This window comes from Tachypleus tridentatus, chromosome 12 (assembly GCF_004210375.1).
Source record: "Tachypleus tridentatus isolate NWPU-2018 chromosome 12, ASM421037v1, whole genome shotgun sequence".
Lineage (NCBI taxonomy): Eukaryota > Metazoa > Arthropoda > Merostomata > Xiphosura > Limulidae > Tachypleus > Tachypleus tridentatus.
Window position 1 is genome coordinate 19,662,091 of NC_134836.1, and position 15,280 is coordinate 19,677,370.

At 30.7% G+C, this 15,280-nt stretch overlaps 1 protein-coding gene across 1 annotated transcript in view; it reads left to right on the forward strand.

Moving 5' to 3' along the window:
- The window catches only part of Taf5 (TATA-box binding protein associated factor 5), a 65,508-nt gene extending 52,315 nt beyond the window's left edge, over window positions 1-13,193 (forward strand). Inside the window, 5 exon segments of the mRNA XM_076472873.1 lie at window positions 6,092-6,205; window positions 6,684-6,738; window positions 8,192-8,314; window positions 11,094-11,190; window positions 12,763-13,193. Coding sequence (XP_076328988.1) covers window positions 6,092-6,205; window positions 6,684-6,738; window positions 8,192-8,314; window positions 11,094-11,190; window positions 12,763-12,877 — 504 coding nt within the window. The 3' untranslated portion in view covers window positions 12,878-13,193.
- The last annotated feature ends 2,087 nt before the right edge of the window (window positions 13,194-15,280 follow it).

The following is a 15,280-nucleotide window of genomic DNA, read 5'->3' on the forward strand; positions in this document are numbered from 1 at the left end:
GAGGCCTAAAAAGATTTTTATCATTGATAAAACTAGTTACGTTAGCTAACTATAAAGTAGCTTGGATTCTAGCTCAAAAAAAGCATCATTTTCTGATGCTGAACTGAAAAAAAAAATATTGATTGGGGTCAAGGAAACTCTGTTGGAGAATTATGATTGAAAAATAGAAGATGTTATTTTTCAAAAGGTACATAATTTGCAATTAAGTCGAAGAACAATTGTACACAGAATGCTAGAGATGGTGAAATACATAGAAAATCATTTGTTTGAACAACTAAAAGATTGTATTTTTCTTTAGCAACAGATGAGTCAACAGATTTTAGTGACAATGCACAGTTGATATTTTAGGTTTGATATGTAATGTCAGATCTTCAAGTGAGGAAAGAAATGTTTGGGATTTGGGGATTACAAGATCGAAAATGTGGAAAAAAACATTTCTGAAAAATTCCTTGAAATGTCAAAAAAAAATTCAATCTAAATTTTAAAAAACTGGTTTATGTCACAATATTATGTCCCGCCATGACTGGGGCAAAATTAGGATTTATTTCTTTTTTGAAGCAGCATTTCATTGAGAATGACGTGAAGTACATGCTGTCATCTTTCCATTGCACTTTGCATCAGGAAAATTTATGTGCTCAGGTGTTTAAAAGTGATGAATTGAAAAATTTGATGGACATTGATGTAAAAATTGTGAATTACATTAAAAGTGGAAGCTCTCTTCTCCCTTGACAGTTTGTTGAGATTTGATTTTGCAAATGTAAGATGGTTAAGTAGAGGAAAAGTCTTGGAACAATTAATTTCTTATTTCCTCAAATAAAAGAGTATCTTGTTGAAAAAGGTAAGATTGAAAATATCCCTGAAATTGAAACTTTGTCATGGCAATGTGATTTGCACTTTCTGTGCAACATAATGGCTCACTTGAATAATTTGAATACAAAGCTTTAGGGAAGAGGTAAAATAATAAGTGAACAATCACAGTCTATTGTTGAATTTCAATTAAAGATAAACTTCCTTGCTGAACAATTACAAAAGAATGATTTGATACATTTTACAAAGGTGAATAGTTTTTTAGAAAATAATAAGAACTATGATTTCTCTGATGTTAAAGATGATCTCTATGTAAACTGGATCAAAAATCTATCTCAAAAATTTGAAACATGTTTCTCCAAATTTAAAAATTTGAAATTGATATTTGAATTTTTGCATGATCCATTTCAATTTGACTTAGGAAATTTCAGTAAGAAAATTCCATCTTTTTTTGTCTTTGGATGAGTGTGGATTTTAAGATTATATGCTTACCCTACAAAGTGTAGAACACATAAAAGGCAAACAAAAATGTTCTATCAGAGATATGTGGCTCACTATTCTGATAAATAAGAGTCTTCCAAATTTAAAGATAGCAATTTCAAAATTATTTTCCATGTTTGTATCCATATGGGGGTGTGAGTCAGCATTTTCTACACTAGATTTTCTGAAGTCTAGTTACATATTTCAGCTTACTGACATAAATTTAGGAGCAAAACTAAGATGCTCATTGAGCATAGATATTAAGCCAACTTTCACAAAACTTGTTGATGAAAATCCCTATCAGTTTTCACATTGAAGATTAGTTGAATGCAATTATTTCAATTAAACTAATATCTTTCAATTTTTTTTAATAGTGTGGCTAATGTTGTTTTCATTAGCCACAGTTGTGGCCACTTTGAAAAATAAGTTGCCCACCCCTGTTCTAGCATATACCAGTACTATATGCTAGCTTCTTTCTCTATAGTTACGACACTTATTTCAGATGCTAAATTTCAACAATGAGTTCATATGAGCAGAACTCTCATGACATACCTTTGATACAAGTATACGGCAGTTCTCACTTTAGCTCATTCAGTTGTCAACATGAATCAGTGGAGTATTACCATAGTGTTGAAATTTACATTCTGTAATAGCATGGAAGAATTAGCCCATAAAATGGAAAGAATGGCAAAATATTCTCATCTTCTAACACTTATACACAGTACTGTATATCAGTTTTCTGATTACTTTCATGGTACTTGCAAAAATAAATTATGTAATTTATTGTTTGCTCTTATTAAAGAGATGTGAAGTGGTTGTTGAGTTTGAAGGAAAGACTCATAGATGTATTTCAGGGAACTTTAATTAGTTGGATTTGCATGTTTAGTATTGACTGAAATTGACAGTAAGCCCAGCAGTTGAATAACAAAAAGTAAGTTATATTTTAGGTTATAAGATCTTTTTTTCTTTGATTAACACAATATATGGTAAAGAACTAAATGTAGTAATCACAGTACAAAGATATTAACTATAAGTTCAGTAGAAAATACATTATGGAATTAGTTTGAACTTGACCAGGCTGAATTGGAGAAAGATGTGGCATGTAGGTTAACAGTGGATAAAAACATAATACTCACATGACAAACACAAAATAGGAAAATAACCAAACTTTTTCAGTTGATGTGTACACAGAGTTTATCATACATTCTCTTCCGATGGTGGAAATGGACAAAGATTCAGTCACTACATACTTAATTCTTGTTGGGAAAATATTTCAGAATGCATTTGTTTCCCATTTTACCTGGTTACTGTTATTAATATAAAGAGGAAAATAGGATCTTAACATATTTCTAAACCTTTATACATGAACTGTTGCAACAATTCAGATTAAATTCTCGAGTAGCATCGATCATGGGGGAGGTCCAACATACTAAAAAGAAATAAACTTTGAGAATATGTTATAATGCTTCCTATGTACAAGATAAGTAAAAACAAATTGGGAAATTGAAAAACCTGCAACTAGGAATTGTGCAAAATTTAAGGAAACAAGACTGGGCATACTCTAGACATTATGTTGTCAAACTACAAAATCATTTTAACTCCACCAAATGTAATTCTAGGTAACAGCATGGAGACAAAGTAGGAGTTTTTAGTTTGAGTAAATAATGTCTACAGTATATCCAGTCTTGTTTATAGGTTTTTAAATTTCTAATATTTTATTCACTTTTTTTTCAGGATTCTTTTATTATTGCTAAACTATGGGTAAAGGATTATTTGATATGGTAGCTGACTTTATATGTAATGATATTAAACATAGCCACAGCTAAAAGCTAGCTGATATGGTTCATGATGATTTACTGTAGCTGTTGGTTATTTGATTGCATTATATCAAGATGTCAAATGTTACGATGCAGCCGGAGATTATCATGGAGATTTGTTTCAGAATATAGTGAGTATTTATGTAACTAAATTCTCTATATGTGATGCATAGCAATGGGCAAGTATATGCCTACACTAAGACACAACATTTACTAAGCTATAAAATTCTGCTATTAGAAAAGTATATTTTTCAAAGAAAACATACATCTAAAACATCACTTTAAATAAAACTTCATGTCTTGTAAGTTAATTATTATATGAACATGCTTAATAAAATTTAATGTTATCTGTATTGATTTTTTTTCTTTTTACCTTTTCACTTCATACATAATGTAGGTGTTATCTTCTTAAAGATACAGATTGTATTGTGTACAAATTACTGAGTATCTTCATGTTACAGTTATCTAATGTTTATCTATTATTTTTGGTAATTCCTGTTTTATCTTGCACTTAAGCTCTTTAAAGGAACCTCATATGTTTGTAAGAAAGTTAACTTCATAGTGTAATGATAGCATTGTTTACACTAGTTATATTTTTTGCTTGTGTAAAATATGGAAAAAAAAACAAATCAATTTTTAATATCCCTACAACTTTCACAGTACCTTAATCAACAAAAGGTTTCAGTGCAGTTACCAATGGGCTATTTTGAGCAGATTTTTTATTTTCCTTCTAAGTCTAACAGGTGTGTTTTTTATGCATTTTTACGTGTGTACAGCCTTAGCAGTCAGAAGTAAAAGGTTTAAAGTGTTGTTTGAGCTGAATTGTTACTGTTTAAGGTGTTTTGTGCCCAGCTGTTCAATTAGGGTGTTGTGCAATTTTGTGTGATCACTATTATGAACCACTGACTGCACTACTTCTTTCATGTAAAGTATTCACAGTTACAGACATCAGCTGGCATAGAAGGAACAGTGTGTGTACATTTTGATGCTCACACCAAGATGTTTAAAGTACGTTGTATATAGGTTGTTTACAAATAATTTGAATACATTCTTAGAACTTCTGGAAATAACTGTTGTGAAAGTTTGCTCAGTTCCAGATAAGCCATGCCCACTTGCATAGTAGAAGACATGTTGTTAAGCAACAGTTTTAAGTTGAATGCCATGGTTATAGCCTATAAAAAATAACCAATTACATTGTTCTTCCTGAAGAGGTGAGAAAAATTAAATGATGTTTGCAGTTTACAAAGGATGTTGAAAAAAATTAAGTAGTGTCGAGAGTGATGCCCCTCTCGCTTGGCTATTTTTCTCAATTTATAAATATTAGTGTGACAGACATTGAAGTTACAATTGAGTTTTACTTTTATATCTTACTTAATTATGTATTATGTGTTTTAAAATTCAAATTTGAAAAGTTTAATGATTAAGTTTTTCTACACCTTCCTTCACTGGTCATGCATTGTAAAAAAGTGGCAAGAGCAAACATTATGCCATAGGTTAACATGAACTCAATGCCAATCATAATGTTATATCACCAGTGGGGACCCATTGATGTAGCTGTAAATAGTATAAAATAAATTGTGAAGAAAGATTAAATGTTAAAAATAAATTTATGAAAAGATAAAAACTTGAAATTACATCTATGATCCAAAGAAGGTATTTTACAATTATATAAAGAAGAAATAAAAAGTAAATTTATATTCCTGTTTCTTAATTTTAAATATTTCATTGCAATGTACATTGTGATAATTGCTAGAGTGACAGAAATGGAAAATAAGATATAAATATTTATCTGAGAAGAAACTGGTGATATTCATTTAGTAAGTTTTAAATATTGTATGTGAAATATGAAAACTGTAAGATAATAAATAGCATTTTCTTTACTAAACATGAAAATTACCCTGCAGCTGAGCTATTCAAGAGTCCAAGCACAAATAACTATGTCAGATAATGGATTTGTATTGAAAAAAAATGAAACTACATACTTTTTGGACAGTTCTTGTTAAGTTTCAAAATATTTTATCCTCTACTTTTAATTTTGGAACACAATATGATAAGAGCAGTGTCAGCTATTAAAGAACTTAGTTACTGGTAGTCAGAGGTTTCAGAAACTAAAGATATGTTGGTAAATGAACCACATACATTTAGTGCTGAGACAGTACAGTACAGATCAAGTTGAAATTCACAATGATTATCATGACATGCTGGACACAAGTACAAAACCAAATAATCTACCATGTGATCTGAGTCTATGTAAAAGGCTTTATAATCCCCACTATATGTGAAATTTGAGTAGTAGAATTAGTTTAATAGAATCTTTGAGAGACATACTTAAGTCTGTTCTGAGAATAGTTTGAACACAGTTATGCATGTGAGTAAATTAGCAAGAATTTCTGGTTGGAATTTGGTTATTGGTTTGTAATGAAACAAAAGTATCAACAGTAGAATATTCCTGTAGATGATTCTGTGTGAAAGACATATAACAAGTTAAATTAAAGCTTGATGTATAATTGTGCTTTTACATTTCAGTCTTGGTTGGAGTTTAGTATTTATTTTGTCATGCAGGAACACCATCCACCACATAACATTTCTTCAGGTTATTTTCCATGATGGATGTTAATCTACCATATCAAGTGATGAAAGTCTAATGTAATTATATGATTGTATTTCAGTCTTAGTTGGAATTTAGTTGTTACTTTCTTACATGTCATGAATTTCCTCACAGTGATAAGAGTGTGGTATGTTATTATATATTTATATTTCAGTTTTGGTTTGTATTTGATAGTTATTTTATCAAGTAAAAACATTTCCACCATGTATCATTTCATTAGATGATTCTCTATCATGTCAAATGGATGTATTTATATTTCAGTCTGAGTTGGAGTTTTATAAAAACTCTGTCCACCATGTAACATTTCATCAAGTGCTTCTCTGTCATGATGGTATTAATCTACCATATCAAGTGATGAAATTATGTAATTATATTTTAGTGTGTACAGTTTCATCCCAACTCTAACTACATCACCACTGGGTCCAGTGACAGAACTGTACGACTGTGGGATGTTTCTAATGGTAATTGAGTCCGCTATATGACAGGACACAAGGTAGTGTGTTTTACTATGATAAGCTAGTTGAATTTATTACACTACAAAATCTGTTATTAGGTTTCTGTGTTAAACTTAGACAGTAAATAACATTGTGTCAATCTTGATGATGAAAAACCCAATTGAGATAAAAATATATCTCTGAACAGCTGGTATGGGTAACCTGAAGATGACCTAGGAAGGTTGAAACATTGTTCTGTGCTTATCAGTAAAAGTGTTAATACTCATACCAGCTTTTCTGAGATACAGATTGTGTGATTATTTTGTCCAGTTGTTTTAATTGAACTTGAAAGCCTCAGAAACCCAGCTTATTATTGTGTAAGTATTATTATTTCTATATTATATCTAGTTAAGTAAATTGTACCTAACTTTTTTCTCTGTTCTGAGACAAAGACATATTTCAATTTCTTGCATTTTTGTACCTTCCCCTAATTCAAACAAAACTATTTATTTTAAGTAGAAACTGTTGTATATTTAGGGAAGAATCTACACACTGGTTTTCTCCAATTGTGGACGATTCCTTACTTCAGCAGGTAAATCTTGTTTTTTTTTATTTCATGAACACATGCACAGTACTTTGATATTTACCTTATAATATGTTCTAATGTTTTGACTGTAAATAAAAGGTCTGTTAACAGATGAACCTTGTATTTTAGCTATGATTTGGAGAAAAGGTCTTTCTTGTTGTAAGAATAAACTGTTGAAAATTGTTCAAATAGCTATGACATGTACATACAATATTACCCTTAAATTATATGTTTTTATATCTTTCACTGTTGGTGGAAACTGATATTGTATTATATTGACAATTTTTGTTCTTGCTTTTATGTGATATTATATTCAGTGTAAAGAACAAGCCAGTTGCATTGGGTGAAATTGTTTATTTTCTAGGATCCATTAATTAATGGTATTAATTATAAAGTTGATGGTACTTCTGTCTATGCATTTTTGTACACCTCATATTTACTAGGGGATTCTGTAACTAGCAAAGTTGTGGATCCACAAGAAGCTTAGTACATAAATACTATAAAAAAATCATTTAAAAAAACTTACAGGATCTATAACCCCAATGTAAGGCTAAATTTCATTACACTTGGAATTAAGCATTTTTTAAAACTATTTTCTATTTCATTGATGATCAGTTTTGTGTGTGTGTGTGTGTTTTTTTTTTTCTTATAGCAAAGCCACATCGGGCTATCTGCTCATGCTGTTTTTAGCATTGCAAATCCATAGACTTACTGTTGTACTAGCAGCGAGCAATCAGATTTATAGTATTTAAACCTTATATGTTACATTTTAAGGGAAAAAAAAGTCCTAGGGGTCTTGTGATTTTTGGAATAGGGACCTGTTTTGGCCTCTGAGAAAGTCTGATGAAAATCATTCCTGCTTATGTGATTTTGTTTCTCATATTGTTTTAGAAATCCAATAGATACTAAAAGTTGATTGTGTTTTTCCTTATATGAAATTTATACAAGATATACTGCAAATGTTCTTATAAAATATTTTTAGTTTATGTTTTATGTAAATGTATTTTATTCACAGTTGAGAATTTTGTACAATAGTAAATCTAACATTGATAGTCAAAAATGTGTCTTAATCATTTTTATCATAGCATTTTTCCAGTCATTTTGCTCTTTCATAACTATGTGTTTTTAACTATTTTAATTTCTTGAAATATAACTAGCTTGAACAATTATGTCACACACTAGCTTCTCGTGATACAGCTTTTTCACTGTTGGGCTAAAGACTTCTATACAGACTATACAGTTTCTATTTTTGTTTTTCATCTGTAAACTTGTACTAGAATAAAAATAAAATTGATTTACATTTCTCTGGAAATTGCATAAGTATTTAAGTAATAATATATGCTATTATCTTCACAATTTATTAGATTCTGTTTTATTTGTCTATTTTTTTTGTCATGGCATACCTAAAATATTGTGTTTGTCTAACCCATAAATATATATTATGTGTTGTGTTCTCTAGGTGGTGACAGGAAGATACTAGTTTGGGATATAGCAACTGGACACCTAGTGGCAGAATTAAACAGCCACACTGAAGCTTTGTACTCACTTTGTTTTAGTCGAGATGGGACAATTCTTGCATCAGGTTAATGTACAAACTTTATTTTAACAATGGAATTATTACTTGCCTTTTTAGTCATTTGTATGTCATATTTAAATTTTTTGTCTAATTGTGAACAATTATTTTAAAACATTTTTTAGATTAAGTATACTAACTTTTTAGCTTTTTTGTATAATCTTACAGTGAATCCTTATATTTGTTATGTGGATTACACCACAAATTAACCTCAAAATCAACAGAATATATAGTCTTGTTCTTGTTGTTAGGATAGTTTAACTACTGTTTATTTTATAAACTAATTGTTTGATAACAGAATATACAGTACTGTGCAAAAATGTTAGGGCAAGGAAATATCTTGTCATTCTTTCCATTTTATGAAGCTAATTCTTCCATGCCATTACAGAATGTACATTTCAACATTATGGTACTGCTTCACTGAAAAGACTGTCATGGTACCCCATGCACTGTCTGAACTATGTAGAAAGAAGCTAACATATGGTACTGGTATATGCTAGAAGAAATTAATTTTGTAGTACTCCACAAATAAACCTTGATAAAAACAGTGTTCAACAGTATATGTTAGTCATACCACAGCCCAAAAAGCATGGGGAATTGTCAGTAGAGCAGAGTGTTTGCATAAGAGCTTTACATGATGCTGGTTGGAACTCTCTGACAAATTGCTACAAACTTGAAATGCTCCCCAAACATCCTAGATAATGAAACTGAAACAGGTAAATGTCAAAATAAGAAGGAAGCAGGCAGAACACTTAAACCCAATGATACTGATGTTAAGTATCTTCATTTATACAGGCTTCTGAACAGAAGGAAGACTACCACTGATCTCAAGCATGAGATAAGTGAAATGGCAAATCAAGAAGATTTAATGATAATGGAATATTTTGTTGTGTAGCAATTAAAAAGCTTTTACTTCGATCTGCAAATATTGCCAAGAGACTGAAATTTACTAAAAATTACAAAACTGGACTGCTGATGATTTGAAAAGGGTGTTATGGATGGAGAAGCCCAAGCTTGAAATGTGCAATTTAAAGTGTAGGTTGTACATCTGGTAGAAGAAAAGTGAAAGATACTTGCCTCAATGCATAGCACCTACCATGAAACATGAGGGAGACAGTGTGATGGTTGGGTAGTATTTTACTCCTGAGGTGACAGGATATGTTCGTATAATAGATGGAATAACAGACGAGCAAAGAAACATCAGGTGCAGATCATTTATGGTATGCCCAGTGGTTTGCGTGTTAATTGTAAAGGATTTTACTACCAAGAAGATAATGACCCTAATCACTCATCCAATTTATGCATAAATTACTTACTTGAGAAAGAAGCTGCTAGAGTCATTCAAATGATACAATGCTGACCACAGAGCCCTGGCCTCAACCATATGAGCAGTTCTAGAATTTGATAGATCAAAAACTTGACAAATCAAAAGTTACTCCAAAGGCACTTTATGAGAGTGTATTAGATAAAACATGAAGTAAAATCCCAAAGGACACTTTGGTTGAATATGTTCCAACAGTACCTAAAATATTGGTTGCATCTATTAAAGCAAAAAGGGGGACATGGAAAATATCAAATGATTATCTAATTTTATTATGAAGCTGCTGTACAGAATAATAAGTTAATTTTTAGATAAAATGTAATGTTGTTTTGTAAAAACAGGTCAAATATAGTAAGAAAACTCATATTGTTGTTAACTGAATATTGCCAATTTGAGCTCTAAGCTTTCATTTATTCAGACAGGACGGAGATTGCGAGAATTAAAGAGACTGAATACAAATACATAAAATGCAATAAATAATCTATTAAACACAAACATAGTGTGTGTATTTGCTTTAGTGTTAAAAACAAGTCTTATAGAAAATTAGCTCCAGACTATCAAGTTTGTTTATGGGCTGTGGTTGATGAAAATGTTTGTTTTGGTACAATGTGAAAACATTATGTGTAGATAAAACAGTAATGTAAGGCTTTCCTAGAGGGACTTGTGCCATCCAAATAACTGGGCATTCCCATTAGAAGATAGTACAGAGTGTAACCTTCAGGTATATGATTTACCACTGAAGAAAACTGCTGTCTATATCTATATACAAGATGCATTCTTACAGCTATTTTTTCCACCAAACATACTAGGCATTATTTCTGTTGAATGACAAAAATATGTACTAAGCCAAGGCAAAAGTAATATAACTTTTCTTGAACATGGATTATGTAAAAACTGCATATACATTCAAATAGCTGAAAATTTTTCAAAAAATCTTTATTAAAATAAAATGTTAAAAATTCATGGTGTGTGTATGATGAAATTGTAATGTAGGAGAATTTTATAGAGGATGCACAGAATGTACACATTTTTAAACAAGTCTATATGTGTGAAGGTTAATCATGCTATATTGGTAATCATAAATTAACCATATTTTGAATTTATGTTAAATGTTTTCTTTTCTTCCACCCTGTATAATTATGAACAATTAAACTGGAAATTTATTCAATTCCTTAATAAATGTTATTCAGAAATGGTCTTTGTATTATCTGCTTCACTACTGTTGGTCAAATAGATGGTGACAAGGGTGTGACTATGAGGGTTACTGCTCTAACCAATTAATGCTGTTTATCATAATGAGCATATAACCTTTGTACTTAAAAACTGTTGCAGCAGTTCCCTTGTCAACTTTTAATTAAACTTGTACAAACTGTACCAGTTAGAACAGCATTGAAACATAGTTTTAACGCACATGTAAGTTAAATGTGTAGTGTGAAATATAGTGTTAAAAACATGTTTTCTTCTCAGGAGGCTTGGACTTCTGTGTAAAGCTTTGGGATTTTACAAAACTGAGTGAAGAACTAGACTTGGAAGATCTAAACATATCTCATACACCTAATGTCAAGTGAGTTCCTAATGTGTTATTTAGCTTTTAATCATATTTTCTAATGAGATTTACATTAACGTTTGCCATGCAGTGTTTTAAAAACAAAGTTTCAGTGTATGTTAGATAGGATTATTCTATACACATCAGTTTTTTTATTCATTTGATACATGAAATTAAGGCCCTCCCTCCTTCAAAATGATTAAAAAATCTACTTACTTCTGAATAGATGAATGTATTTATGTTTTATTATTGTGTACAGTTCCTTATGCCAGCAAAGTGTTATCTATAAATTGGCAGCATGTGTGACCTAAGATTAAGAATGATAATAGTATGAGAGAAATATGTCTTTACTTAATCTGTTTGGGCTTTCAGTTAAGAAATGTATGGCTGAAATTTTATTATATTCTCACTACAGGGCCAGTAAATAAATATTTGTTACAAGTTATTATCAGTTTATGGTAATGTAATTCCACACAAATCACTGATCTGTGTATTATGTTTGTTTTATAAACTTGAAATTTACGAGTTTTGAAAGTTCTGCATTTCTTAAAGATTGAGTTATGTGAACTTGAGTGTTGTAGGCTTAATTGGCATTTCTTATCATAGTCGTATTTCTAGTGATCATATCACAATTCATTGTTGTTGTAGAACATCAGAAAACAAAGTGTACAGAAGGTGTAGAAAAGTGCATGGGTTTGTGTCAGAACAGTTTCTTGTTATTTCCATTTCTTCCTTTTTAGCATACCTGTGGCTAGCTCTAAGCCTCTATGCTTATTGTAGTATATTTTTAAGTTTATTGTAGAGGGTATCCAATCATTTTGGAAATACACTTGAAAACCATACTGGAAAACATTTTAACATAGACACACACAGTTTGTTACATATGAAATAGAATGTTTAAAGTTTTATTACAACACAACATAGTTGAACATGTGACTAAGTTAGATGCAAAATATCCAGTCTTCACTCAACTTCTTACCAAGTTTTTTGTAACATGACAGAAATAACCTTTGGTAAGGTTTCTTGGGATGCATTGATACAATCTATCTTTACTTACAACCTTATTGGTGTAAATCAAGGTTTTTATGAAGCTCAAAACAGAACATGTCCAGAGGATGTGTGGGGGCTAGTTGATTGGCTCTCCCCATCCAATCCTCCAACTGAGGAAGGTTTCATCTTGTGTGGGATACTTATTTTCCTCTTAACTTGATGAAACTGTCTGCAAATCACCTATATTATAGTTGTACTGTTGATAACATCATCTGAACTTCCTCTACATCTATGTAGGGGAGTTAAATTTGGCAAACAACATTCATTTCCCTTTCTCCTCTGTATGTGCTGTTTGGCTTTTTAATGAAATCTAATACTCAGGTTTCTTTGGTTATTTTCAGTGCTGTAAGAAACCTTTAAGCATTATTCTTCCATGTGCAACAAATAATGTCTGAATGTTTTTTCTCTGCATGACTTTTTCAAGTGTTTCCTAAATTACTGAACACCCTCTATTATAATATGGATTTTTTTTGGACATTAATGTGATTAGAAGGAAGGATAGATTGATTAAATAGATAATTTGTTTCTTTTTTGATGCAGGACAAACACAGAGAGTTATCTGTTAGGCAGTTATAGGACTAAATCTACCTCGGTTTTATCGCTTCACTTTACCAGAAGAAACCTCCTCCTGGGAACAGGCATGTATCAGGGTTAACACAAAACATTCAAGTGATAGGCTTCAAGAGGATTGTTTTCCTTTTTGTCTCACTTCAAAAAGACCTTGCTTCTGTCAGCAACCAAGTACTGTGGTTAGCATAGTGCCATTTCTAGGCACATACATTTACTGAACAACTGTACACCGTTGTTTTGTCTTCAGTAGAAGTGTTTTGGTAAAGTTATGTATCAAAATGAACAGTATAAGAGGGCTACTTTTCAGACATGCTTCGTGACTATTTTATGTTGTCATTTTTATGTAGATATAATTTTGTAAAAGAAACATACATGTTTATTGCAATAAAAAATCAAACTAAGTATCAATCTCATTCTTGTTTGAAAATGTACCATTATCTACGAAGACAACTTATAAACTTCAGGCTTGTTCATTTTTCAAGAACTTCTTTTTCCTTAATATATTTTTTTCTTCTGAAACTGAAATAATGATTTTTTTTACATTTTCAAACAAGTTCCTTAGTGTATTGACATTAGTGGTATAAAATACATCACTGGATTTTGGAGGCTAGTGAAAACACAATCAGTTAAAGTTATAGTTTTATTGTTTTAAAACAGGAATGTTTGTTTATTTTCATTTTTGTTAAAACTATGATAATTATTTAATTTCTGTAACATAAGCACTTCACTGGTGTCCTTTAGAAACAGTTCATTTAAATAGATAGCATGTAAAATGTATATATCTAGTATAAATTAGTTAATTACTGTTGTAAATTCACATAGAAAATCAGCTCCTGTATTTAATCATCTAACAAATAACAGAAAATTCTGTTTCCTTTCCTACAGCTTCTCAGCAGATGTCAGATACACTGGCAAACATTGTCAACTTTGTTAGTTCTAGTTTGCATTTATTGCAAACTCACGTTATTTTGTTTTAGTTTCAGCTTAAATTTATCATAAACCTATCAGTTTCCATTCTTAGAACATAGGAGTATTACAACTCAATTGTTAAAATATAATCATTTTTTATGCATTCAACATTTTATGTTTATTGTCAATTTAAGTTGCAAAATGAAACTTACACTTTATTATTAACATGTTTAAATGTCAGTTTTGCAGCAGTTTTAATAAGTACAAATTAGTTAGGCTGTAACTATTTAAAGCATTTTACTAACAGCTTATTTTGGTGTACCAAGAAATAACTTGTTTAAAAATGATAGTAAATATTTTACTTGAAATGAATAACAGCAAAGCAATAAAAGTGGAATGTAGTGTTACAAAACTTTAATACATTTTGGAAAAAAAACTTCTGACCTCACCACTTTTCTTGAGCTTGTAGTTAGAAGTTGTAACAAATAATCAGTATTCTTGCACAGTGTTAACACTAACCAAAACTGTTTTTCACGTACACATTTGTTTTGTTTATATAACTGTGTGTACTTCAGACCATATATTCAATTTAGTCAAGGAGTCACCTAAACAAACTTTCGAGTAAAACCAGAGAATGATTCTGAAACGGCCATTCTTTATCTGTCATTTGTGTAACAATAAGTGTATAAAACCAAACTATCAAAGTCAAAAAGAGAGATCCAGTTTGATGCTCCATTGCAGTAGCAGTATTGACTTCATTCTGCCATATATCTGGTTTATAAAAAATACAGGTTATATTTATAGTTCGTGTAAGAGCTTTGAAAATTAACAACTGTAACACTGTCTGACAAACTTAAATAAATTTGGTAATTATTTTGAGACTTGGAAAAACTTTCATCTTAGGACAAGGATTTATAAAATCAGATTTATTTTCGTCATCTTTTCCTGTAAAATTACCAAAAAACAAAACAATTTACTCAGTAATTTGCATGTAAGAATGTAACGTTTCCCATACCAAGTACACTTCGTGTTTACATTCCATCTTCAACCATTGATCAGTTAATTGGATGTGTTATTTATCATAGTTGCAGCATTCTGAACATCTTCAGGTTGAATACCTTATACCAGATGAATCCCAGGAACCATCTTACTGAAGTTGTGTGCACATAATGCCCACTAAATGTGCACTTGTGCAACACAAACACTACTAGGTTGGAATATATAATCACAGAGAACACCATCCATTTTGCTACTGTCTTATCTTAACACCCATCATCACACAAATATTCTTACATAGGACAGCTTGTTTCAGCTATTTATACATCCAGTCTCAGGACTTGTCTATGTTCTGCAGACAAATGCATAACATACTAAATTATCTGCTTCAACCTCTGTTGAATCATAGTCATTTAGAATAACAACACAATTAAATGCACTAGGTACAAATGGCATTGGTACCTTTTTAGGTTAATATTAGATATCTTAATATGCACACTTTCTTTTTGGTTCATATAGCATACAATTATCTTTGTTCATTATAACCTACAGCTATCTAACCAATATAACTTCAGTGCAAGTC